This window comes from Podarcis raffonei, chromosome 17 (assembly GCF_027172205.1).
Source record: "Podarcis raffonei isolate rPodRaf1 chromosome 17, rPodRaf1.pri, whole genome shotgun sequence".
Classification (NCBI taxonomy): domain Eukaryota; kingdom Metazoa; phylum Chordata; class Lepidosauria; order Squamata; family Lacertidae; genus Podarcis; species Podarcis raffonei.
This window is the reverse complement of record NC_070618.1, coordinates 27862547-27889753: the sequence shown is the minus strand read 5'-3', so window position 1 is coordinate 27889753 and position 27207 is coordinate 27862547. Positions and strand designations below refer to the sequence as shown.

Sequence of the window (27207 nt, the reverse complement as noted above, 5' to 3'; positions counted from 1 at the left end):
TTTGTGGACAAGGGTGGCGCCAAAATGTTGGCTTTTGGAACTTCAAACCTGAGCATTCAGCCTTGTACTTGTTTCCCAGGCCAAGTGAAATGTTTGGATTTATAGGAATTAGGTCAGAAGGGGATTCACAACCAACAGTCAGATGCTGTTGCTGCCCAAGCATGCAGTGTATTAAGCAACTTGCCTTCCGCCAAACAAGTTAGGGAAAACCCAGAGCCGGCTGCATCAACAAAAACAGTTCCTGCGGTCTGCAAAGAGCAATCCAGCTATAATGCTGGTATAATCTTCCTATATACGTAGAAACACAAGACTGTCGTCGCACAGGCCTCATTGGAAGATTCGTAGTGCCACACCACGCCCCTTGGATTTGCATGAAGGCAGGGAAGGGCAGAGGGCCAAAGGAGAAGGCAGGTTTCAAAATGAAGGTTTAAACGAATAAAAGAGGCCTGAATAAAGGTACACATGTGCTGTAAGGATACTGGAGGGGGGCACTTGGAGGAGCTGGAAGGTTATGGGAATCTTGGAGGAGCTGAGTGGATGTGGAGCTTGAAGGGGCTGTGAGGATATGGGACCTTGGAGAAGCTGTGGGGGGGATTGAAGATGTGAGGGAATGGCGGGTTGGGGTTTGGCGGGGGTAGGCAAGGTTGGTGAGCAACAGAAACAGCGGTAGCAGTTCCTAGGTGTTGTGATGAAAGGAGGGTGGGGTGTTTTTTTTTTTTTTTGTCTCAGAGCAATTAGGAGAGAATACTAATTGAATAACTTTCGCCACAAAGACAGGCATCCATTCTAACATTTATGAACTGGATTTTAAAGAGCAATGTGTTCTTTATTTCCAAGAAAAAAATAAATAAATCTGTAAATATAAGCTGAAAATTTGGTGGGCGTAGGACGGGGTCAGGAAGCCTCAGGCCTGGAGGTCAAATATACTTTTGCATATAATTACAGCCACCTCTGCTACATGGCCCCTCAGAAAGCTGCTCACAAGGTAAGCTGCTCACAAGGAGAGAAAAAAGGTTCCTCAGGTGGTTAGAGCATGGTGCTGATAACACCAAGCTTGCAGGTTCGATCCCTGTAGGAGACAGCTGGCTATTCCTGCAGTTGATCCCTGTAGGAGACAGCTGCTTCGGCCGAGTAGACCTGAAGAAGCGTCTCCTCCCCCATCGTCCAGCCCAGACACAGAGGTCCAGTGCCGAGGGCCTTCTGGCGGTTCCCTCCCTGCAAGAAGTGAAGTTACTGGGAACCAGGCAGAGGGCCTTCTCGGTGGTAGCACCCACCCTGTGGAACGCCCTCCCATCAGATGTCAAGGAAACAGAAAACTATCTGACTTTGAGAAGGCATCTGAAGGCTGCCCTGTTTAGGGAAGTTTTTAATATTTGCAGTTTTATTCTGTTTTAAGTGTTCTGTCCGTAGCCACACAGAATGGCTGGGGAAACCCAGCCATATGGGCGGGATATAAATAACAAAAGTATTTATATTATTATTATTGCATGGGGTTGGACTGGATCGACTCCTTCCAACTCCGCAATCCTGTGATTCTATCCCTGCTCCAAAATATGCCATGTTGGTATAAAGTGTTAAAACTATCTGTAGGAATTGTGCTTGGCAAAGCAAAACAAGCCATTTTTTTACCGCCCAGTAATATGGCTGGTAGGGACGCGGGTGGCGCTGTGGGTTAAACCACAGAGCCTAGGACTTGCTGATCAGAAGGTCGGCGGTTCGAATCCCCGCGACAGGGTGAGCTCCCGTTGCTCAGTCCCTGCTCCTGCCAACCTAGCAGTTCGAAAGCACATCAAAGTGCAAGTAGATGAATAGGTACCACTCTGGTGGGAAGGTAAACGGCGTTTCTGTGCGCTGCTCTGGTTCTCCAGAAGCGGCTTAGTCATGCTGGCCACATGACCCGGAAGCTGTCTGCGGACAAACGCCAGCTCCCATGGCCTATAGAGCGAGATGAGCACTGCAACCCCAGAGTCGGTCACGACTGGACCTAATGGTCAGGGGTCCTTTTAATATGGCTGGTATTTTCTTTGGTGTCGCCATAGTATCCAAGTTGCCATCATCTTAAAGCAGCCATAGTCCACATTTTTTTTATGGTGGGTGAAATCTCTTCATTTTATCTGACCGCTCACTTGCACATGAAAAACCATTCAGTTTGAATTCTTTCTAACGCCCCCCCCCCAAGAAGTCTCGCTTACACACAGGAGGTTACGTTTGGTTTTATTAGATGTTTGGTTTTATTAGATAGAAGAAGCACATTCTTTTTCTTAAAGGCAAGTGTGGGCATTAAAACAAACACAGTGTAGAAATAAACCGCAGGGATATTATCTGTGCGTATCGCGTACATTCACCGACGCCACTCTAACGAACCGGAATGGAGCCAACGCATTCTTCGGAGGAATAGAGCAGATCGTCACAACACAGTAAGGCAGGTGAAATGGTTTGGTACAGAATTGTCTTAGCGCAGGCCAACGTCTTCCCAAACGCGACGCCTGTGCAATCCCAATGGTCCCCTTAGAAGCCAGCATACCCTTCCCTTCTCTCGTGATGCCACCCTTGGCGGCTAACCAATGCGACTCTTTCCGCATGCTCAGCCATGGCGCAACATGCTCACTTCAAGGAGAAACTCTGGCCCCTCGCAGGGGGGCATCAAACAGGAAGCCCCCACCAAGGTCCCTGGAACGCAGTGTTTTTGCTGACCTGAGTACAGTCATACCTCATCTTACGGATGCTTCAGGCTACCGTATTTTTCGCCCTATAAGGCACACCTAGTTTTTGGAGGAGGAAAACAAGAAAAAAAATATTCTGAATCTCAGAAGCCAGAACAGCAAGAGGGATTGCTGTGCAGTGAAAGCAGCAATCCCTCTTGCTGTTCTGGCTTCTGTGATAGCTGAACAGCCTGCATTCGCTCCATAAGACGCACACACATTTCCCCTTACTTTTTAGGAGGGAAGAAGTGAGTCTTATAGAGCAAAAAAATATGGTACATCTTTTCAGGTTGCGTCCTGCGGCGACCCGGAAGTACCGGAAAGGGTTACTTCCGGGTTTCACCGCTCGCGCATGCGCAGAAGCGCTAAATCATGCTTTGCACATGTGAAGAAGTGCCAAATCACGTTGCGCAGCTGCGCAGATACGGTGCTTCAGGTCGTACTCTTTTCAGGTTGCGAACGGGCCTCCAGAACGGAACCCGTTTGCAACCAGAGGTACCACTGTAGAAGAGAACAGCTGAGAAGGGTTGGAAGGACTTCCGGTTGAAGTGAGAATACTTGGGACATGGAGCATGCGCAGAGAGCAGCGGCAGCATGTTGCTGGTGGTCTGCACTAGAATGTCTAACAGAGTTATTCCATGACCCGCTGTCAGCACCGGGTGAGTGGGGGGTTAGCAGCACATTCTTCAGATACCATTCAAACGCTCCCATCTAGAAGGCAACCACTTTTGTAAAAACGTAAATAAATTTATATTAAAAAAGTCTGAAAAGGTCTTTAAAAAATATAAAAAACACAAAAAAACCACAGTTCAAAAAAACCGTTTCTTTGCATTTTAAAAAATGCCACTGAACAAAGACATATCAATTCAACTGATTTACAAGATTTTGGGTTTTGGTTTCTGGGTTGTTTTCCTCCCTATTTGGAGTAGTTAAGAGTATATGCTGTCATCTCGCCTTTGCCTTGACATCTTTGAGATGGGTGATGAGCCAAGAACTTGTCAGAACTGCATACCATGACATCTTATTTTCTTGTTCCATGTCTATAAACAAGATTATTAAAAGTTTGCTAATAATTCCTATTGGGTGGTTGTCAGTTCCCGCAATTAATTAAATTCCCAGTCTGGTGGGCATGTTCCCCTCCTTAACCTCTACACATTTTGTGCCGAAACGAAAAGTATTAGCAGATAGAATGAAAATGCTGCGTATTTTAACCATAAAATTTGAGGGCATTGCCATGTTCTCAAAAGATGCATCTTCTCAAACCAGCTTCAGAGCATCTTGCCATGCTTTTAATGTTTTGGTAGCATAACTGACAGCTGCAGAGTATTCTGAAACACAAAAAAGAAAAAAAGAAAAAGAAAATAGAGGATTACTTTTCAATGCAGTTTAAAGCTTTTAATTGTTCAAAGGTATAAATGCTTTATACAAACTTGTTCTAAAGTTTGGACAGCTAACTTCCCCAAAAATTTTCCTCCAAGGCAAAATAAACGAGTTCCCTTGAATTGTAAAGGAGCAAAATATTGGTTAAAAGGTAAATCAAGTCATGGAAGTAATTTTAGGATTTAGAGTCACAATAATGAAGCTGGCATTTATTACCACTTTTAAAAGTTCAAGTCACCAGGGACCTTTATGGACCTCAACCCACACTCACGCAGAAGATCCTCAGTCCTGAGGGATTTATTTGGGCTTTAGCTCTTAGTTTACTACATACTCAGTTTTTTGTTCTACATCTAGAAGGCAGGACACATTTTCTCTGTATCAAATGCCATTTCTTGGGAGCTGGAGAATTCCTCCCCACTAAAGGCAAAGGAAGTTCATAATGTATAAATTTGCCATGCTAATTGCATGGACCATAAAGCTGGAACATAAAGAAGGCTGATTGCTGAAGAATTGATGCTTTTGAATTATGGTGCTGGAGGAGACTCTTGAGAGTCCCATGGACTGCAAGAAGATCAAACCTATCCATTCTGAAGGAAATCAGCCCTGAGTGCTCACTGGAAGGACAGATCCTGAAGCTGAGGCTCCAATACTTTGGCCACCTCATGAGAAGAGAAGACTCCCTGGAAAAGACCCTGATGTTGGGAAAGATGGAGGGCACAAGGAGAAGGGGACGACAAAGGATGAGATGGTTGGATAGTGTTCTCGAAGGTACCAGCATGAGTTTGACCAAACTGCGGGAGGCAGTGGAAGACAGGGGTGCCTGGCGTGCTCTGGTCCAGAGGGTCACGAAGAGGCGGACACAAGTAAACGACGAAACAACAACAAAATTGCATTTTCTATTTTTTTACAGTGAAAGGTGTGTCCTCCCAGGTCTCACCCTCCTCTTCTCCCAGTGAAAATGAGCAATTCTAGATTTATCCAGAGTTAACCAACTCTACACACACACACACACACATATATATTCAGTTTTCCTCTATCTTTGGATGCTTAATTTATATTATTCTATGTTGCCCATACAAAGATATTACATATAAAGCAACCTAGAAAGGACACATTTACGTGGAACAAAGGTAACGTGTTTTAATATAGTTTTGCCTGTTTCCCATGTATATGCTCTGGTTATCTCCCGCTTGGACTACTGCAATGCGTTCTACATGGGGCTACCTTTGAAGGTGACCCAGAAACTACAACTAATCCAGAATGCGGCAACTAGACTGGTGACTGGGACCGGCCGCCAAGACCACATAACACCAGTCTTGAAAGACTTACATTGGCTCCCAGTACGTTTCTGAGCACAATTCAAGGTGTTGGTGCTGACCTTTAAAGCCCTAAACTGCCTCGGCCCACTAGACCTGAAGGAGTGTCTCCACCCCCATCGTCCAGCTTGGACACGGAGGTCCAGCTCCGAGGACCTTCTGGTGGTTCCCTCGCTGCGAGAAGCAAAGCTACAGGGAACCAGGCAGAGGGCCTTCTCGGTGGTGGCGCCCGCTCTGTGGAATGCCCTCCCACTAGATGTCAAAGAAAAAAACAACTACCTGACATTTAGAAGACATCTAAAGGCAGCCCTGTTCAGGGAAGTTTTTAATGTGTGACATTCTAATGTATTCTTAATCTTTGTTGGAAGTAGCCCAGAGTGGCTGGGGAAAGCCAGCCAGATGGGCGGGGTACAAATAATAAATAATAATAATAATAATAATTATTATTATTATTATTTCTGCAGCGGCACCCACAGCAATAGGTAAGAGGAGAATAACTTCTCTGGGTCAGCGTCTCTTCTGCCGAATGCAATCTCTTGGTCTATCTATCACGAGTTTCCGGCGCCGGTAAAAATGTCAGGCAAAGGAAAAACGGACTTCAACTCAGCATTCTGTTTTCCTTTCCTGATTTGAAATTTTGCAGCTTTCTTTTGGGCCTTTTTGTCCAGCTAGACTTTTTTTAATTTGCTGGTTTTTAGTTTTCAAACACACATTAAGCATACCCATATATCTGTTGCTCTCCTTTCGCTACGCACTAACTTTTGAAACACGTTTAAAGAGTTCAGACACAAAGATATTGGGAGGAATTAAAAATAAATTACTTTCAAGTTCTGCTGGGTTTCTGCCCAGTCCATGGAACCGATCAGGGGTATAGTAGTCAGCAGCAAGCTTGTTGCTTTATTGGCATTTTCCTTCAATGTCTTCAACACTTTATCCACCGAAACCTGGAAGTACAACAACAATGAAAGCAAATTCCACTGAATTAAAAAAACACACCCACCCCACCCATATACTTATGAGTTGATATGTATAGGATTGAATACTGGAGAAGTTTAAAACAATATTTAAATGTCTCAGGCATGTGTAGGCAAACTAAGAACCAGCCCAATCGCCTTCTCAATCTGGCCTGCGGACGGTCCGAGAATCAGTGTGTTTTTACATGAGTATAATGCGTGCTTTTATTTAAAATGCATCTCTGGGTTATTTGTGGGGCATAGGAATTTATCCATTCCCCCCCCCCCAAATATAGTCCGGCCCCCCATAAGGTCTGAGGGACAGGGGACCGGTCCCCTGCTGAAAAAGTTTGCTGACCCCTGGTCTCAGGTAAACTTTGTGATGCAGTGAATTCAATAATTTGAGTTTGCAGCTGACTGTTGAGAGGAAGGGGAAAGGAAGAGAGAAAACGTGATGCTTGAAAACTTCATGGTATATCAAATGCATTACAGTGGAACCTGGGAAGCCAAACGCCTTTGAACTCGAATGTTTTGGCTCCCGAATGATCAAAAACTGGAAGTGATTGTTCTGGTTTTTGAACGTTCTTTGGAACCCAAACGTCTGACGTGACTTCTGCGGCTTCCGATTGGCTGCAGGGGCTTCCTGCAGCCAATCGGAAGCCGTGCCTTGGCTTCCGAATGTTTTGGAAGTCAAACGGAATTCCAGAACAGATTCTGCTCGACTTCCAAGGAACCACTGTATTGCTAAAACATATACAGGGGGAAATGAGAAATCTTCCTCCATGTTTCCCCAAAATACTCCTCCCCATGAAAACAGAAGAGAGTTTGGATTTGATATCCTGCTTTATCACTACCCAAAGGAGTCTCCAAGCGGCTAACAATCTCCTTTCCCTTCCTCCCCCACAACAAACACTCTGTGAGGTGAGTGAGGCTGAGAGACTTCAGAGAAGTGTGACTGGCCCAAGGTCACCCAGCAGCTGCATGTGGAGGAGCAGGGAAGCGAACCCGGTTCACCAGATTACAAGTCTACCGCTCTTAACCACTACACCACACCGGCTCCAGGGGGCAACTATGTTGATTTTTAGTGGTGAAAAGAAAGAAAGAAAATAAGCAGAACTGGGAAGAAGACGAAAAACAAATGAAAGAAGAATGGATTTTAAAGCTAATGGGCTTTGCAAAACTGGTGAAACTAACAGCAAAAATATGAAACTGACATGAGGGACGATTCCTGGAAGAATGGAAGTCCTTTTGGGAATATCTGAAAAAATGCCATTATCAGATGAAATCGCAAGCAGGATTTGAAATATAAGCAGTGGAAGGAAAATGATAATACAGAGGTACCTTGGTTGTCGAACGGCTTGGCTCCCGAACAAATCAGCTCCTGAATGCCGCAAACCCAGAAATAAGTGTTCCAGTTTGCGAATGTTTTTTGGAAGCCGAACAGACTGCCGGAACAGATTAAGTTCGACAACCAAGGTACCACTGTATTTGAAATGGAAGAATATGTTGTAGGTGAAATTTTCTTAGAATGCAGTATGCACCGTATTTTTCGCTCAATAAGACGCACCTAGTTTTTGGAGGAGGAAAACAAGGGGGAAAAAATTCTGAATCTCAGAAGCCAGAACAGCAAGAGGGATCGCTGCACAGCGAAAGCAGCAATCCCCCTTGCTGTTCTGGCTTCTGCGCAGCCTGCATTCGCTCCATAAGACGCACACACATTTCCCCTTACTTTTTAGGAGGGAAAAAGTGAGTCTTATAGAGCAAAAAATACGGTAAATAGGATGGGATTAAGAACAGCGTGGAAGGAAAGGTGGGAAGTCAAAGTTTAAAGAGAAATGTGTAACAAATTTGATATCTGGAATTTATATGTAAAGATTTAAAAGTGTAGTAAAAAATTCATCTCTGCCAAAAAGGGGGGGGTCTCTTCTAAATATTTTTCATACCTCTGTAAAACTGGGGTGTCCCCACAAACCTGCCAGTGCCTCCCCCCTTCTGCATGTATGGCGCCATTTTAGCTACCAAAGGATCCCCGCTTGGCAACCAAACCTAAAAGCGAGAAGCAGCTGTCACTCACGGTTTCTTCGTGTTCCTTCCAGCAGTCGTAGTCTGTGGCCATGGCAATGCTTGCATAGCAGAGACCAGCTTCCCTGGCAAGAACCACTTCGGGGACCGTAGTCATGTTGATGACGTCGCCTCCCCAGCTGCGAAACATGAGGCTCTCGGCTCGGGAACTGAAACGTGGCCCTTCGATGGTGATCATGGTCCCTTTGGAGTGGGACTTGATGCCAAGCTTCTTGGCCACATCCATAAGGACCTGGACACACAAAGACAGGACTGTCTTTAGCCTATGTGCTGCTGTGGTGCAAAGATCCACCCAGCGCCCCCAAATTTAGTTTAGGAGTCTTGTTAATATCTATTTTAGTAAAAGGTCAAGGGAGGGACACGGGTGGCGCCTTTAGCCTATGTGCTGCTGGGGTGCAAAGATCCACCCAGCGCCCCCAAATTTAGTTTAGGAGTCTTGTTAATATCTATTTTAGTAAAAGGTAAAGGGAGGGACACGGGTGGCGCTGTGGTCTAAACCAAAGAGCCTAGGACTTGCTGATCAGAAGGTCGGCGGTTCGAATCTCCGTAACGGGGTGAGCTCCTGTTGCTCAGTCCCTGCCAACCTAGCAGTTTGAAAGCACGTCAAAGTGCAAGTAGATAAATAGGTACCGCTCTGGCGAGAAGGTAAACGGCATTTCCGTGCACTGCTCTGGTTCGCCAGAAGCAGCTTAGTCTTGCTGGCCACATGACCCGCAAAGTGTACGCCGGCTCCCTCGGCCAATAAAGCGAGATGAGCGCCGCAACCCCAGAGTCGTCCGTGACGGGACCTAACGGTCAGGGGTCCCTTTACCTAAAAGGTAAAGGACCCCTGACAGTTAAGTCCAGTCGCAGACGACTCTGGGGTTGCGGCGCTCATCTCGCTTTCAGGCCGAGGCAGCCAGCGTTTGTCCACAGTTTTTCCAGGTCATGTGGCCAGCAGGACTAAACCACTTCTGGCACAACGGGACACAGAAACCAGAGCAGCGCACAGAAACGCTGTTTACCTTCCTGCCGGAGTGGTACCTATTTATCTACTTGCATTTTGATGTGCTTCCGAACTGCTAGGTTGGCTGGAGCAGGGACCTAGCAAAGGGAGCTCACCCCATCGCGGGGATTCGAACCGCCCACCTTTCGATCAGTAAGCCCAAGGCTCAGTGGTTTAGACCACAGCGCCACCCGCGTCTATTAAAACTCTCTCTCTCTCTCTCTACACACACACACACACAATCTGTTTACAAAGAATTACGACAGAAGCAGCAAGGCACCAGCCCTTTAATGCACCTCTTTAAAAAGTAATATGCAGGTTAACCACAATAACAAGTCCTCCCCCCATCCTTTTTTTTTTTGTAATGTACAAAATATGTACAAATTACCACTGGGGGAGTGGTAATTCTGTATTGATTTGTTTTGGATGTTTGTATGTGATGCCAATAAAAGGTTTGATGTTGATGATATGGGTACTATTTCTTGTTTCTCCCTCTTTGCATCTTATATTACTCTGTGTACTTTTGTAATTTTATAATTATTTTTCTAATAATAATAATAATGATAAAGTAATCTGCAGGAAGAACAGGGAAGTGGCTCAGCATTTATCAAGTAGCAACCCCCCCCCATATCAACATTAAATGAAACAGGAGGGGATAAAGCTGGAAAGGAAAACCAGCAACATGTTTCTCTTCCCCCCCCTTCCTATGCATTCGTAAGCACTTTCTGCTGATCTACAGGCTGTTGAGATTCCGGCCGCAGACAACAGACTCAATAAGCAAAAATCCACAAACCTCTCTAGTTTTGGCGCAGAAAGGTTCTGCCATAGGGATGTGGCAGACTCCTGGGAGGCCGGGACAGCTCCCATCATAAAAGGTGAGATGCCTTTTGGTGGTCCTGTGGGTGGGGAAAAACATTGATTAGAAATTTTAAAAAACACCTGATTGGCAAGGAAAGGTCAGCATGTTCAGTCACTGTAGTATCAATGCCACCCATTCGCCTCTTTTTTCCATCTTGCGAGCCGACAGAAGATCAGTAGAGTAGGGGTCAGCAAGGTTTACCTCGCCTGGACCGGTTCACTCCAGCAGAGATTCCTCCAGCAGAGATTTCTGGAGTCTGTGCACCTGCAATTTCCGGTGTCTGCATCTGTGCGCCTGCGATTTCTGCTGTCTGCGCAGATGCGATTTCCGGTGCCGTGGAAGAAAGTCCCTGCGCTGTGCCAGTTTAGCACAGCGCGTAGGGACTCGCTGAGCAGGTGCCTTGGTTCGGGGGCGGCTCGTGGGCCAGTTAAACAACCCCCATGGGCCGCCTGTCCTACATTCCTGAACATTCTCCTACATTCCTAAACATTCCCACACTTAGGTTTCCCCTGAATCAAGTCTGTGTAGTGTGGTCTGAGCACCGAAGAATTGATGCTTTTGAATTATGGTGCTGGAAGAGACTCTTGAGAGTCCCATGGACTGCAAGAAGATCAAACCTATCGCTTCTTAAGGAAATCAGCCCTGAGTGCTCACTGAAAGGACAGATTGTGAAGCTGAGGCTCCAGTACTTTGGCCACCTCATGAGAAGAGAAGACTCCCTGGAAAAGACCCTGATGTTGGGAAAGATGGAGGGCACATGGAGAAGGGGACGACAGAGGACGAGATGGTTGGACAGTGTTCTCAAAGCTACAAACATGAGTCTGACCAAACTGCGGGAGGCAGTGGAAGACAGGAGGGCCTGGCGTGCTCTGGTCCATGTGATCACGAAGAGTCGGACACAACTAAACGACTAAACAACAACAACAACAACGAGTGATCTTTGGTTCCAGATTCACAAATCGGTATTTTCATTACAACCCCTCACCACCCCATTAATATAATCCATATATGAAAAGCAGGGATGCTTTGGGAATAAAGCTTCTGCTCCAGCCCAAGATCTAATTCAATGATTGCCCAGCCTAGCTCCTCATATAAGATCTCCATCTTTTTTTTACCTGTCTATGAACTGATCTATTATGACAACGTCTCCAGGCTGAATCTCTTCTCTCAAAGAACCACAGGCTGTGGTCACCAGCAGGTGAGTGCAGCCCTCTTCCTTCAGAGCCCACAGATTGGCCCGGTAATTGACATGTGACGGAATGATGGTGTGATGCCTTCCATGCCTACGTAGAGAGAGAGGGGAGGGGAAAAACAGCAAAGCTAAAATTCAAGACGGGGTTGGGAAAGCAAACAACTCAGGGAAAGATGCGTTTCCTGTTGCGGTTAGGAATGAATTCACCAAACCGTGGTTTTATTCTGTTCCACCACCTCTTTAAAAGGAATTTACTTACGTAAGAATGGTGTGAGGAGAGTAGCTGGGGATCAGGACCAATAGATCTGGCCAATCCAGAGGCTTCAATTTGCTTTCTCATCTCAGGGACAAATGTTGTACACCTTGTGTGTCAGAAGCTATGAGGGTTTAGTACATATAGTTTCTAAGGGAGCAGGTGGTGCTGTGGTCTAAACCATGGAGCCTCTTGGGCTTGCCGATCGGAAGGTCAGTGGTTCAAATCCCCGCAATGGGGTGAGCTCCCATTGCTCTGTCCCTGCTCCTGCTAACTTAGCAGTTGGAAAGCACGCCAGTGTAAGTAGATAAATAGGTACTGCTGCGTTGGGAAGGTAAACGGCGTTTCCGTGCACTCTGGTTTCCATCATGGTGTCCCGTTGTGCCAGAAGCGGTTTAGTCCTGCTGGCCACATGAAAGCTGTCTGTGGACAAACGCCGGCTCCCTCAGTCTGAAAGAGAGATGAGCGCCGCAACCCCACAGTTGCCTTTGACTGGACTTAACTGTCCAGGGGTCCATTACCTTTTTTACCTATCCATTAGTCCTTCCATGTAGAATAGTTCTCGATCTCATTCATTAATTTTCTTTTGTTTTATGAGTGTTTTATCTTTTTGTCTGTCTTAGGTGATTTTTTATAAGCAGCTTATAGGCTGCTTATATTAAATCAAGGGAGCGGGTGGCGCTGTGGTCTAAACCACTGAGCCGCTTGGGCTTGTCGATCGGAATTGTGATCGGAAGATTGGCGGTTCGAATTCCCACGACGGAGTGAGCTCCCATTGCTCTGTCTCAGCTTTTGCCAACCTAGTAGGTCAAAAGCACACCAGTGCAAGTAGATAACTAGGTACCGCTGCGGCGAGAAGGTAAACAGCATTTCCGTATGCTCTGGTTTCCGTCATGGTCCTCCATGTGCTAGAAGTGGTTTAGTCCTGCTGGCCACATGACCCGGAAAGCTGTCTGTGGACAAACGTCAGCTCCCTCGGCCTGAAAGCGAGATGAGCGCCACAACCCCATAGTCGCCTTTGACTGGACTTAACCATTCAGGGGTCCTTTCCCTTTCCCTTTCTACATATAGTTTCTGGTTCAAATCCTCAGCCCTGGGATTCAAGGCCTGTGATTTTAAGGTTTTTAGGAGTGGTAGATTTTATCATTTTTTATGTCTCTGTATTCTTCTGTCCCAAACTCTCAGGAAAGTTTACATTTAATTTGCACCTATCTGTTAAATTTATATCCCAACCTTCCTTACAGTGCAGCAAAAACTTCTGTGATTAAAAACAAAACTCCACAATTTAAAAAAGAATAAAAACATATTCAAAACATTTAAAAATCCGTTAAAAACAATAAAACAAACTGAAGTACAGATGAAACAAAATAACGTGTCTGCACAGGCCAGCTGAAACAGGTAAGTTTTCAGCAAGCATATGTGTTGTCCAACACAATTAACTGAACTTGGAAGTTCTAAAGAAAGAGGAACAATTTTTAAGGTAGAGAACTCAATAAAGCCAATCAAGAACTATAAACCAATTAAAATTTACTGAAATGCTGGCGATAATTCTCGGCATATAGCGTGCATCTTTAGCAGGTTAGATGCCTTGATTTAATACAGTTACGGCAAACCTTAATTTTTCAGTAGAAGAGAAATACAAGTGATGCTTAAGGAATTCTTACCTGGCTAGAAGCACACAGTCAACGTTTTTTATCTTCCCCAAAATCAGAGCATCTGATGGCTAGAGTTAAAAACAGAAATAACACAACACAGGGATGGAAGACAACACATTACAGAATGCCAACTGTGAATTTTAAACAATCTTAACTGCTGTTTAGGCATGATTGGGGGGGGGAGAGATTCTTATTTATTTCTTTTTTTTCATTTATAACAATCCAATAAAAGCCACATTAATACAACACCAAATTAAAATTCAATTAAAAAAGCCAGTTATCCCAAAAGTTATTGGTATCTACCTTTCCATAAGGCGTATCAACGTATTTTTCTGTTCGTCCTTCTAATATGTCTGGGTCGTCCAGACCCGTCCCTCCGATAATTCCAATCTTGAGCACAAGAAACACGCATTAGTTTGGAAGACAATTGAAACTATTACTAAATGCTACACCACAATAGTGTTTGGTTGTCACATGCCCCCACCCCACTCGCCATTCCCCCCTCTCCCTTTCTTCTTCTTCTTCTTCTTCCTCCTCCTCCTAATTGTTTAAACCAATTCATGAACCAAGAACTAATACACTGACCACTAATAATGAAACATATGTTGTAGATATTTTTCCACATTTATTATGCTATTTTTGTGATATACAAATAACACGAGAAAACTTTCTGCTGTACTTTATTGGAAGGAGAAAAACAACCATTTCCTTAATAACAATTTAAACAATTTATTTAACTGAAACAATAGCACTATAGCATATGTATCCATGTTTGTTAACTGATGTGGTTAAACAATTTTTTAAAAAAACAACAACTTAGACTGAGTTTTAGCACACATGAAAAACATAAAACAAATCCTTATTCCTGATGAATAAGTCTTTGGATTATAATTTAACTTAAATAGGAAACTATCGTTAGAAAGATTTTCCCTCCAAAAGCATTTTATTTTAAAAATCGATGTATATATAAAACAATGTGATTTTTCAAATTATTTTTTTAATAAATAATTGATTTTTATCCACCCTGATTCCTGCAGAAATCCCTGTGCCAGCGATGGGAAACCAGTGGGAATTCCACCATTGTTGACCACTGGGCACTCTGCCTGGGAGAGAGGTGAGCGAAGGCTGCAAAACCATCTGGAGGGCTTTGTGCAGAGATGACCTTGGAGAAATCCAACATGGTTCGAAGTTTAGTAGGATTGTTGGTGGCCAAATGAAGTTGTTTGCTGGAGTGTAGCAAGAGCGGGTGATGATTTTATTTTTTCCCAAAAATTTTATTGGTTTTCACAATATTATAAACAGGCAAAGAAACACACAAGACAAACAAACATAAATAAATCACAGCCTTATTGAAAATTACACTTATTACCGTATTTTTCGCCCTATAGCACACACTTTTCCCCCTCCAAAAATGAAGGGGAAATGTGTGTGCATCCTATGGGGCGAATGCAGGCTTTCGCTGAAGCCTGGAGAGCGAGAGGGGTTGGTGCGCACGGACCCCTCTCGCTCTCCAGGCTTCAGGAGAGCCCCAGCGCCAGCCCCACAAGGTTGGGGGACAGCGGGAGGTGGAACGCCGCCATCCCGCTGTCTCCCAAAGTGGTTTGGAGGCTGACGGCGGGGAGACCCCGCCGCCAGCCCCGCAAGCTCCGGGGACAGTGGGGAGGCGCAGCGCGTCTCCCCGCTGTCCCCGGACCTGGTCTGAAGGTGGGCTGCGGGGAGAAGAGCGCTTCTCCCCGCTGCCGGCCCCACAAGCGCCTGGGGGGGAAATAAATTTTTTCCCCTTTATTTCCCCCCCAAAAAACTTGATGCGTCCTATGGGGCGAAAAATACGGTAACTTTGTTAAGTGACTTCCTCGCTTCCCCTTGGTTGAATTTCACTGCATGTCCTTTCAACGGTTTTCCAAATCCCAATTCTTATGTAATTTAACTTAAACATTAACATCCTTAAACCTTCACCTTATGGAATCAAACATATTAATTCATCACTTAACATAAATAAAATCCTAAGCCAATTAAGTATCTGCAAGCTATTTTCAATTAATTTAACTTAACAAACTTAACTAGATAATCATTAAATTTATTCCATTCTTCCTGATATTCCTCCTCCTCCTGGTCGCGGACTCTTCTGGTTAGGTCGGCTAGCTCTGAAAAATCGATCATCTTCATCTGCCATTCTTCTATTGTTAGTAATTCTTGGGTTTTCCACTTTTTAGTTAACAAAATATGAGCAGCAGTTGTGGCATACAAAAATAATTTTACATCTTTCTTGGGCAATTCCAAAGCTGTTATTCCAAGAGCGGGTGATGATTTTAAGGTGTCCAGTGAGCGCATGGTTAGGACACGGATTGCAGGCAGATAGCGTCACTTTTAGGATGGAGCCTGAGAGCTTGTGACCAAGCCAGCTGAGATCATTCAAATGAACTGCCAGACCCAGGGAGGATGATTCCTCAAGAAGGCAGAGTTTGGGCATCCCTGCTACAACAATGAAACCATTCTTGTGCTGGGTTGTGTTTTTTTTAAGGTCAGGAATGGAAAAAACCAATCACCCTATTTTTAGTCCTAGGCAGCTTCCTTAGAGCTGGCTGGGATAGGGAAGGGAACACTCTGCCACCCACACGCATTTCCTCCTTCCGCAGAGGGCAGCCAGTGTGCCAGTCCGGGGCTTTCCGCCTCAACTAGATGAGAACAGCAAATAGGTATGAATGGGACCGACGGAAAACCAACCAAACCCCCCCACCATTCCCCACCCCCAGCCTCAGTAATTGGCTCTAGGTCAGGAGTCAGCAAACTTTTTCAGCAGGGGGCCGGTCGACTGCCCCTCAGACCTTGTGGGGGGCCATTATTATTATTATTTTGGGGGGGAGAACGAATTCCTATGCCCCACAAATAACCCAGAGGTGCATTTTAAATAAAAGGAAACATTCTACTCATGTAAAAACATGCTGATTCCTGGGCCGACTGCGGGTGGGACTGAGAAGGCGATTGGGCCGGATCCGGCCCCCGGGCCTTAGTTTGCCCAGCCATGTCCTAGAACTCTTGCCACTGTAGAGGATTCTTTAAATTTTTAAATTTTTTAAAAAAAATCATTTTTCATTTTCGTTCATTACATACCGTATTTTTCGCCCTATAGGACACACCTAGGTTTTTTGGGGGGGGGGAATAAAGAAAAAAAAATCATTCCCCACCCCTCAGCCGCAGCTTCAGCACGCCCCACGCTCCAGGCAGCAGGCTGCGGATATCAGCCCAAAGCGCGGGGCGCTCTGCTTCAGCGCGCCCCGCACTCTGGGCAGCAGGCTGCTATCCGCAGCCTAGGGAGCCCTGAGAGAACTCCTGCGGGCTCCCCAGGCTTGCGGATAGCTTCCTGAATCCTGGAGAGCGAGAGGGGTCGGTGCGCACCAACCCCTCTCGCTCTCCAAGCTTCAGCGAAAGCCTGCATTCGCCCCATAGGACGCACACAGATTTACCCTTCATTTTTGGAGGGGAAAAAGTGCGTCCTATAGGGCGAAAAATACGGTATATATTCCTCCCTCCCTCCCCTCCAAGACTTTCCCCAACTTGTGTTTCTGGTTTGTTTCTATTTTCACCCGCTTTGCTATCTCTCAACAGAAAAAGTTATTAATAACATAGCATCAAACCTTAAAAACATAAAAATAAAATTAAATACATCATCTTATTTCACTATCTTCCAAACATTTTCTGATGCTAATAAAGTGGATGTTTATTTAAATCCTGCCATCAAGTCTACTGCCTTTCTTTGTTTCTGCAAATATAATATGAATGGTTCCCAATCTTTTTCAAAGTCTCTGTTGTCTTTTTCTCTTAGTCTTTCTGTCGTTTTTGCCACTGTAGAGGAGTCTGAGGAATGAAATAGGCACTCAGTTTGTGCTGGGCATTGATGAAGCCAGACAGGTCTCACTTTTGCCCTAGCTGAGCAGATCTGTTCCTAGAGCACAGTTGATGTTTGTTCCACAGCTGCTGCTGTTGCTTCTTTGGTGATCCCTCATAGCCGAGTAAGATTGTCTTCCATGAATGTGATCTTTACAATGTGTACGTAAGTGACTGTGGAGGCCAATTCTGGATGCTCACATCCTTCCACAGTGAGGGTTTGCCAAACGTGCCTTCCTCTTGGCACATTTCTCCCTTGCGTCCTGAGTTCTAGTGTCTTCAAAGTCCATGACACCTTTGGTGAAGGCGGTTCTCCAACTGGAGCGCTTGCCGGCCAGTGATTCTCAGGTGTCGGCGGGCTGGATTTAGAAGGTGATTGGGGCGGATCCGACCCTCGGGCCTTAGGTTGCCTATTCATGCTCTAGGTAATAAGGCTTAAGTCTTCCCTAAGCGAGTAGAACAACTCCAGTACAGTGGTCCCTTGGTTCTCAAACTTAATCCGTTCCCGAAGTCCGTTCCAAAACCAAGACACGCTTTCCCATAGAAAGTCATGCAAGATGGATTAACCCGTTTCAGACTTTTAAAAACAACCCCTAAAACAGCAATGTAACATGAAATTTACTATCTAACAAAATGAAAGCAACAATGTACTGCAGTCACACAATCAATCAATCAGTAGCTGAAAGAAATTCACGATGTATCTGAAAGACAATTGTAATCAATTGACATCGTTTGTAGGGTTACAAGACGTTTTATAAGGAGAACTATATGAATTATTGCGAAAGAGGACTAAGAAGGAGTTTGTTTAGGATTTGGATTTCATAGCAATAACTATTAAAATAAAATGCAAAATTAGAAAGGAAGTTAGAAAACCACCAGTCGAGGTTGATGGAAGTCCTAGGCGGTGATAGCCAAAGGTTTGTTATGTTTTCTAAGGTGGGATGTAATGTTTGGAAGACATGTATAAAAACTAATAAAAAATATATTTTTAAAAAATCAGTAGCTGAACTGGGTTCCACCCAGTCACAAAAACAAAAAAGCCACAAAAACGCAAAATAAATAGCAAAAACAGACAGACCTCAGCATAACACTCAAAACGGAAGTGTGTCACTCAAAATGGAGCACGTTTGACTTCCGAAAAAAGTTTGCAAACTGGAAGTTACTTCTGGGCTTGCAGTGTTTGGGTTCCAAGTTGTTTGAGTACCAAGGTGTTTGAGAACCAAGGTACCACTGTAAAGTCAAAAAATGAAGTTCCCCTGTAACTATCAAAAATTAAAGCACCGTAGGGGGTGGCTTTAAACATCTAATAGCTTTCTACTTGCAGAGAACTCTTTCCACATCAATTTGTCTACCGTGGAATCCCCATGTTGCAGGAATTTCTGGGAGGAAATCCCCAGAATTTGCAAAAGATACATGTCAGGCCTGTTGGACATGCCTTAAAATAACCACCTCAGGTAAAGTTTAAGAGCATCAAATGTGTTGTCTCTTAAGCAAGCTTGGCTGTTGATGCTGGTTTCACTTAGGAACTTAAATAGAAAATTATCTTAAAAAGCAGAGACATCACCTTGCCGACAAAGGTCCTTATTGTTAAAGCTATGGTTTTCCCAGTAGTGATGTATGGATTTGAGAGCTGGACCATAAAGAAGGCTGATCACCAAAGAATGGATCCATTTGAATTGTGGTGCTGGAGGAGACTCTTGAGAGTCCCATGGACTGCAAGAAGATCAAACCATTCTGAAGGAAATCAGCCCTGAGTGCTCACTGGAAGGACAGATCCTGAAGCTGAGGCTCCAATACTTTGGCCACCTCAGGAGAAGAGAAGACTCCCTGGAAAAGACCCTGATGTTGGGAAAGATGGAGGGCACAAGGAGAAGGGGATGACAGAGGACAAGATGGTTGGACAGTGTTCTCGAAGCTTCCAGCATGAGTTTGACCAAACTGTGGGAGGCAGTGGAAGACAGGAGTGCCTGGCGTGCTCTGGTCCATGGGGTCACAAAGAGTCGGACCCGACTAAACGACTAAACAACAACAACAATCTTTAAAAAGATTTTTCCTCCAAAAGCATTTTATTTTAAAAATAAATAACTGGGAGATTTCGAGGAACCCCAAGTTTTCCTGAGACGCAGCTCGAAAACCACTGGATTAAGTAAACCATTGTGGGGGATAAATATCTGTGTTGCCAGATACTTACAATAAATTAACAGCAACAGACATAAAATACTCCATCCCGTGCCTACTTCTTTAAGACGGACCTCTTTTTTATTTAAAAAGATTTTTCTTCACTTTCAATTATAATAGGAACATTTATTTCATTAGGCTAAGGCTATGTGGTTCTTGTGATCAGTCCAAAGCTCTGGTTGAAGTTCATGCCATAGCTTGGAAGAACCTGCCAAGGGCCAGCAAACAGAAACACATATTCTTTCTGATTTGCTGCCATCTTGTGGCATGGAAGTGGTAGTGCAGGCAGACTGGGTGCAACATAAGTGAAGACAGATTTGCAATTTCCAGTGTGCTCCTAAAAGCAGGGTGGATAAACATCAATGCTTAAAAAAAAAAATCTAAAAAATTGGATATGTTTAAATTTAAATTGGATTTTTAAAATAAAATGCTTTTGGAGGGAAAATCTTTCTAAATATATTTTTCTATTTAAGTTACATTATAGTCCAAAGGCTACTCACCAGGAAATAAGGATTTGTTTTAAGTTTTTCATCAGTCTAAGGTTGTTGTTGTTGTTTTTTAAAAAAAGCATTTAACCACCTCAGTTAACAAACATGGATACATATGCTATAACGTTATTGTTTCAGTTAAATAAATTGTTTAAATTGTTATTAAGGAAATGATTGTTTTTCTCCTTCCAATAAAGTACAGCAGAAAAGTTCTCCAAATACAAACAATAATTTCATAATTGCCTGTCTTTGTATTTCTAATAGTATAACCAAATCAGTAATTTTTGATATAACTGTAAAAACTACTCTGAAAATGTATTATTCCAAAAATGAAACCTTCATAGGGCTGTAAATGTTAAGATTATACCAGCAAGAATGAGTCTTTCTGTAAAAAAAAAAAAGATTTAAAACAAGTCTTACTGACTAGTGATTTAAATCAATTTGATTTACCGTATTTTTCACTCTATAGGACGCACCTTTTCCCCCCAAAAAATGAAGGGGAAATGTGTGTGCGTCCTGTGGAGCAAATGCAGGCTTTCGCTGAAGCCTGGAGAGCGAGAGGGGTTGGTGCTCCCAAGGCTTGCCGATAGCAGCCTGCAGCCCGAGGAGCGCACCGATGCGTACCCCGGGCTTTGGGCAGATATCCACAAGCCTTTGGAGCCCGGCGGGAGTTCCTGCTGGGCTCAGAAGGCTTGCGGATAACAGTAAGCTCCGGGAGCGAAGGCGAGGTTGCGCGCAATCTCGACCCCGCTCCCGGACCCGTTCTGGGGGCTGGGGAAGCTTGGGCTTCCCCCGCCCCAGCCCCGCTGCTAAAAATTAAGCCAAGACAGCGAGCGGGATCCATCCAGCTGGGAGAGGCTGCGTGCGGCTTTGGCAGAAGCCAAGACAGCGAGCGGGATGGATCCCGCTCGCTGTCTTGGCTTCTTTGCTCTTTGGGGCTGGAATTTTTTTCCCTTTATTCCCCCCCCCCAAAAAAAACCCTAGGTGCGCTCTATGGTCCGGTGCGCCCTATAGAGCAAAAAATACGGTAAATCAAATCCACCCTGCGTAAAAGCATCAAAGAAGGTTGGAACAATATTGCCTGAATGTTACCATCAAAAGGTTCCCGTGTCACACAACTGAAGCTACCATTCCACGTTACAAAAACCCAGCCGGCAACCAAATCCCTTCCACATAGAATTATAGAGCTGGAACGGATCTTGAAGTTTATCTGGCAACCCTCGCTATTATGCAAGAGCCAGAGCTATCAATTTGGGCTTCTGAATTTGGCTGCTTTTGGGTTTCAATTACATTATGTTCTGCTGTGATCAGCTGGATCCCATTTTGCTGCAAAAGCAATCTATGCCCTCGCTCCAACTGCTTAGTAATGAATGTTACACCTATGCAAAACGGAGAGAGGCTTTCATCAGGCAAGGATAAAATGCACAGGCCTCAAGTTTTCTGAGACTGTAGGCAGCACCGAGTTCGTACTGTTAAGCCAGTTGAAGTCAATGGGATTAAATGAGCCTAACGTTGTGATGTATGGAAGTGAGAGCTGGACCATCAAGAAGGCTGATCACCGAAGAATTGATGCTTTTGAATTATGGTGCTGGAGGAGACTCTTGATAGTCCCATGGACTGCAAGGAGATCAAACCTATCCATTCTGAAGGAAATCAGATCCTGAAGCTGAGGCTCCAGTACTTTGGCCACCTCATGAGAAGAGAAGACTCCCTGGGTCTTCCCTGATGTTGGGAAAGATGGAGGGCACAAGGAGAAGGGGACTACAGAGGATGAGGTGGTTGGACAGTGTTCTTGAAACTACCAGCATGAGTTTGACTAAACTGCGGGAGGCAGTGGAAGACAGGAGTGCCTGGCGTGCTCTGGTCCATGGGGTCACGAAGAGTCGGACACGACTAAACAACAACAACAACAATGTTGTGCTGAAGACTGGCCAGAGGGAAGATAAGTGCTTGAGATGAAGGAAGGGAAAAGAAGAGGAGCAACTTGACCACTGTAGCAATTGCCTCCCGTCAGTGGGGGTCTTCGCCACTTCTCAGGTGGGGAGGGGTGATGCAGCAGAGAGGCCAGAGTTGTGCGGATGCCCCATGCAGAAACACCGGATAAGCTCTATCAGGGTACCTGCACAGCCGTTATCGCACCACCACCTAGCCAGTACCGCCCCCCCTACCAAAGTGGTAGCAACTCCATTGCAGGGAAGCTACAGCTGCAACTCCATCCCACTGGCCAGTGTTTGAAATTAGCCAGGAGCCAGGCACATTTTGCACCTGATTATTGGCCACTTGTGCTCACAAGTGAAGATACCTTCGCTCAGTGGAACGGCTCCACCCCCATTGTTGTGCCCGGACACTGAGGTCCAGCGCCGAGGGCCTTCTGGCGGTTCCCTCACTGCGAGAAGCCAAGTCACAGGCAACCAGGCAGAGGGCCTTCTTGGTGATGGCACCTGCCTCCTGTCAGATATCAGGAGCTTTACAATAGTCCAATATACCTGAAGGAGCTTCTCCACCCCCATCGTTCAGCCCAGACACAGAGGTCCAGCGCCGATGGCCTTCTGGCGGTTCCCTCATTGCAAGAAGCAAAGTTACAGAGAACCAGGCCAAGGGCCTTCTCAGTAGTGGCACCCGCCCTGTGGAACGCCCTTCCATCAGATGTTAAAGAAATAAGCAACTATCTGACTTTTAGAAGATGTCTGAAGGCAGCCCTGCTTAGGGAAGTTTTTAATGACTGATGTTATAATGTATTTTTAATCTTTTGTTGGAAGCCGCCCAGAGTAGCTGGGGAAACCCAGCCAGATGGGCAGGGTATAAATAATAAATAATAATAATAATAATAATAATAATAATAATTACCTGGGTACAGTGTTAGGAACTCATATATATAAGCTAGGTGCCAAATGGCTCCTTAAACCAAGGTTACAGTCACCAAAACGGAATGTCTATTTGCCACTTTGGGGCAAGACGGCTCTAAAGTCTTATTTTTCGAAAGATGGACTCACTGTGGCTGATTCGCAGTTGAACATCTGGCTAGTTTCAGATGTCAACCTTGAGCTGGGTGGAGAGATCGGAGAACTTAAAGAAGAAATGTCACCTGGCCCAGGGACAGTCCACATATATACAGTGGTACCTCGGGTTAAGTACTTAATTCGTTCCGGAGGTCCGTTCTTAACCTGAAACTGTTCTTAACCTGAAGCACCACTTTAGCTAATGGGGCCTCCTGCTGCCGCCACGCCGCTGAAGCACGATTTCTGTTCTCATCCTGAAGCAAAGTTCTTAACCCAAGGTAATATTTCTGGGTTAACGGAGTCTGTAACCCGAAGCGTATGTAACCCGAGGTACCACTGTATTGGCCTCTTTTTCTTAATGGTGATACAGGCCATTCATAACGTAAGAATATTCTTCACAACTTTGAGCAGGGCATTGGGGTGGGAGAAGTGAAGACAAGCAACAAAAAATTCGCTATAACTTTCTTCATTACTCCTGCTAAGGTTGCACCAAAAATGCATTTTGGTTCCAGAAATCCATTCTGATTGGGCAGATAAAATACAACGGATAGAATTCTAAAGGATGTGTGTCATTAGTGTGTGAAAACAGTCAAGCTCCAAGGATACCTAGGCATGTACCTCCAGATGGTAGATACCATCCTGGCATTCCCTCTTGGCCGCAAGTGGCCAATAGCCCGGTGCAAAATGTGCCTGCTGAATTTTGAAAACTGTTCATGAGTGCCAGCCAATGTGACTTCAGGAATATCCCCTGCCTCCGCCAATTTTCTTCCTGCAGTGGTACCTCGGGTTAAGTACTTAATTCGTTCCGGAGGTCCGTTCTTAACCTGAAACTGTTCTTAACCTGAAGCACCACTTTAGCTAATGGGGCCTCTTGCTGCTGTTGCACTGCTGGAGCACGATTTCTGTTCTCATCCTGAAGCAAAGTTCTTAACCTGAAGCACTATTTCTGGGTTAGCGGAGTCTGTAACCTGAAGCGTATGTAACCTGAAGCATATGTAACCCGAGGTACCACTGTAATTTTACATTCAGAATGAAGACAAGGGAAAAGTCTTGGAAGCCCAGTGCAGTTCCAGGGGGATCCCTCCTCCCAGCTTTTCAGAGAGAACTGGGATTCTCATGTGCAGCAGAAGAGTGACCAGCCCTTCTCTCTGAGCTTGGAGGTCAGGAGGAAAGGCAAGGTTTCGCCCTGATCCCACCCCCTGGCGGAATCACCTATCACAAGCCTGAATGACTTTAAAGGTTTTCCCATGAAGTCGGAAACGGTTTGTACTTATTGCTTCAACAAACCCTAACTCCTGTCAGCTACGTGTGACACATTCGAACTTTGTGGACACACAGAATAATTTTTTTAAAAAGGAACAACTCGAGACAGGTTAAAAATAATACATACAATGAAGGCATGAAAGAGACAAGATCCAATTCAGCAAGATCTCACTGTTTCCTCACTGTACAGTGGTACCTCGGGTTAAGTACTTAATTTGTTCCGGAGGTCCGTTCTTAACCTGAAGCACCACTTTAGCTAATGGGGTCTCCCACTGCCGCCACGCGATTTCTGTTCTCATCCTGAAGCAAAGTTCTTAACCTGAAGCACTATTTCTGGTTACAGAAAGGTAGCCGTGTTGGTCTGCCATAGTCAAAACAAATTTTTTTTTCCTTCCAGTAGCACCTTAAAGACCAACTAAGTTAGTTCTTGGTATGAGCTTTCGTGTGCATGCACACTTCTTCAGATACACTGAAACAGAAGTTGCCAGATCCCTCTATATAGTGAGAAGGTGGGGAGGGGTATTACTCAGAAGGGTGGTGGGAATGGGTGATTGGCAGATAGCTGTGATGAGCCTGTTGACGACTCTTAACGACTGCAATAGGTCTTACAGGAAAAAGCAAGGGGTGAGAAGATGAAAAATGGCTTCTGTTTCAGTGTATCTGAAGAAGTGTGCATGCACACGAAAGCTCATACCAAGAACTAACTTAGTTGGTCTTTAAGGTGCTACTGGAAGGAAAAAATTTTTTTGTTTTCACTATTTCTGGGTTAGCGGAGTCTGTAACCTGAAGCGTATGCAACCCGAGGTATCACTGTGATAGGAAACATTCTACCTCTACAGCTCTTCTCAAGAGGAGCGGCTGCTGTGTGTGTATCTAAGTGCATGCATTTTGTCAAAGCAACAGATACAATCACTTTCAGAAATTGCAAACTAGGGAATATCGATTACGTGGATTGGAACTATCCAAAGAATGCAAATAGGCCGTTCATGGTATTTCAGCGTGCCCTGAAAAGCAATGTGGTGTCCTGTATAAGGAACAGGTTCTGTGACTCACAGCTCAGTTGGTTAGAACTTGGGGCTGATAACACCGAGGTTGCAGGTTCGGTCCCCTTATGGGACAGATGCATACCCCTGCATTGCAGGGGGTTGGACTAGATGATCATCAGGGGTCCCTTTCAACTCTACAATTCTAGGATTGTATGATATAGGTGTTTAAACGCACTACAGTTCACCAGATTTCTAAAAGCCGTTGATTAGCTATAGTTGAGCGGCACATGGTGGAAAACCCCTCTGTGACTAATAGAGGAAACTCATCTGAATAATTAAGAAATAGAGGGTGAGAACTCAGCACGTATCTCAGACTCCAGATCACCTACAGCAGATCCATTACTCTGGGGCAGCAACAAGGGCGGTGGAGGCATTCACAGGGCAACTGTTTTCTTTGCCGCACAAATCTGGGGGGTATTCATTCTGGGATTCTTAATACTGTAGTGTGCGGTGTTTCTAAACCACTGTGCTTTCCGAAGAAGAAGAAGAAGAAGAAGAAGAAGAAGAAGAAGAAGAAGAAGAAGAAGAAGAAGAAGAAGAAGAAGAAGACCACCCCAAAGGCAAAATCATCGGTTTAACAAAAGCCAGGGACACTTGGCCAAGCGTCCCCGAGCATGCCTGCAGAAACCCTCCGTCGCTTGTGCACAAAGCCAGGCCTGTCGCCAGGCACTTCTTGCGCTCAAGCGGGGTTTACTCCCGGGTAAGTGCACCCAGGGGACTCCGCGCGCGCGCACACCCTCCAGGCTCCAGGACCGCTGGAGAAGGCGCCTTTACGCGCGCCAAAGGCGCCTAGGCGCACGACTTGTGCAGGCCGACGGAGATCCCCAAGGACTCCCGGCCCGCACCAACGCCGCGCCCGCGCGCTCAGGCCCCGCGCGCGCCTACGCCCCCTTCCCGTTCCCCGGGAGCCCAAGGGAGCCGCCGAGCTGCGTCCCCAGCCGGGAGAGGCGGCAGCAGCAGCAGAGAGGCGCCTCGCTTACCTTCACGGGCGAGCAGGCGGCGGCGGCTGCAGCCATGTTGCTCGGGGAGGAGAAGCGGCGGAGAGGAGGGCGGTCCCTGGCCAGGCGCGCCCACCGGCTCTCCGCCCTCGGCAGGAGGCGAAGCGCAAAGCGCGGGGATCCCGCCCAGCCAGCGAAGGGGTTCTCGTTTGTCGCTCCAGTTCCCTCCCCTCCCTTTTTTATTTCAATTAATACATTTATTTAGTTAGTTCGTTTTTCAAATTAGAATTTTACAACCGCATAATCCAACATACAACTTAAAAAACAAGATTCCAGAGAATCCCCTGGATTCCCCCCTCCCTCTTGTGGGTCCTATTATCAATCATTTCCTCTTAGTCATCCAAATCTTTTACATCTCCAAAATTCGCCATTAAACTACAAGTGTCATTTGTCGCTGCAGTTTCCTGGGCAGTTCACGGAATTTAGGTGGAAACATTGGGAAGAAGCCAGGTTTAAAAAAACACACCCGAGCAAGCCGACCGCAGCGATCGTTGCTGGCCATGATCGTGATCCACACAATGGATCCGGCTGTGGCGCGTTAATTGCGCAAAGCGCGGCAGGGGCACCCAAAGTCAGCCATTTATTCTTTGATTGGTATGCCGCTTTCTCTCTCTGTCTCTTCATCTCTCTCTCACACACAAACTGCATCATGCTGGAAGCAGCTTACAACTCAGATAAACGGGGGGCACTTCCAACAAACACCACAAAAGCAATTTCTTAATAAGTGAGCGAAACAAGAAAACAACAAGTTCATAATAACATGGCAAAACTTTAGCAAGTATAAGAACAGGAGAAACACCCCCCCAGCATATTCCAATATAGCAAGATTATATGCATAGCAAAAATAACAAGGGAGCTGATAACAAGGTGCTGAGAACGCCAAGGATTGGGACCCCGTAGGGGCCACTTGCATATTCCTGCATCGCAAGGGGGTTGGGCTACGTGACCCCAGAGGCAGGGCCGTCTTTAGCAT

General features: G+C 45.4%; 1 protein-coding gene and 1 long non-coding RNA gene across 2 annotated transcripts in view; both read right to left on the bottom strand.

Moving 5' to 3' along the window:
- Positions 1 to 2221: 2221 nt before the first annotated feature.
- The window catches only part of LOC128405019 (uncharacterized), a 112868-nt gene continuing 87882 nt past the window's right edge, over positions 2222 to 27207 (bottom strand). Inside the window, exon 2 of the long non-coding RNA XR_008328215.1 lies at positions 2222 to 2762. This is a non-coding gene — a long non-coding RNA (uncharacterized LOC128405019). The remainder of the gene's footprint in view (positions 2763 to 27207) is intronic.
- On the bottom strand, positions 3507 to 26394 carry MTAP (methylthioadenosine phosphorylase). The gene is made up of 8 exons (XM_053371183.1): positions 26217 to 26394; positions 13681 to 13767; positions 13387 to 13445; positions 11393 to 11560; positions 10212 to 10314; positions 8426 to 8665; positions 6220 to 6342; positions 3507 to 4030 (listed from the first exon to the last, which is right to left on the bottom strand). The coding sequence occupies exons 1-8, from the start codon at positions 26250 to 26252 to the stop codon at positions 3992 to 3994; spliced, it is 855 nt and encodes a 284-aa protein (XP_053227158.1). The 5' UTR covers positions 26253 to 26394; the 3' UTR covers positions 3507 to 3991.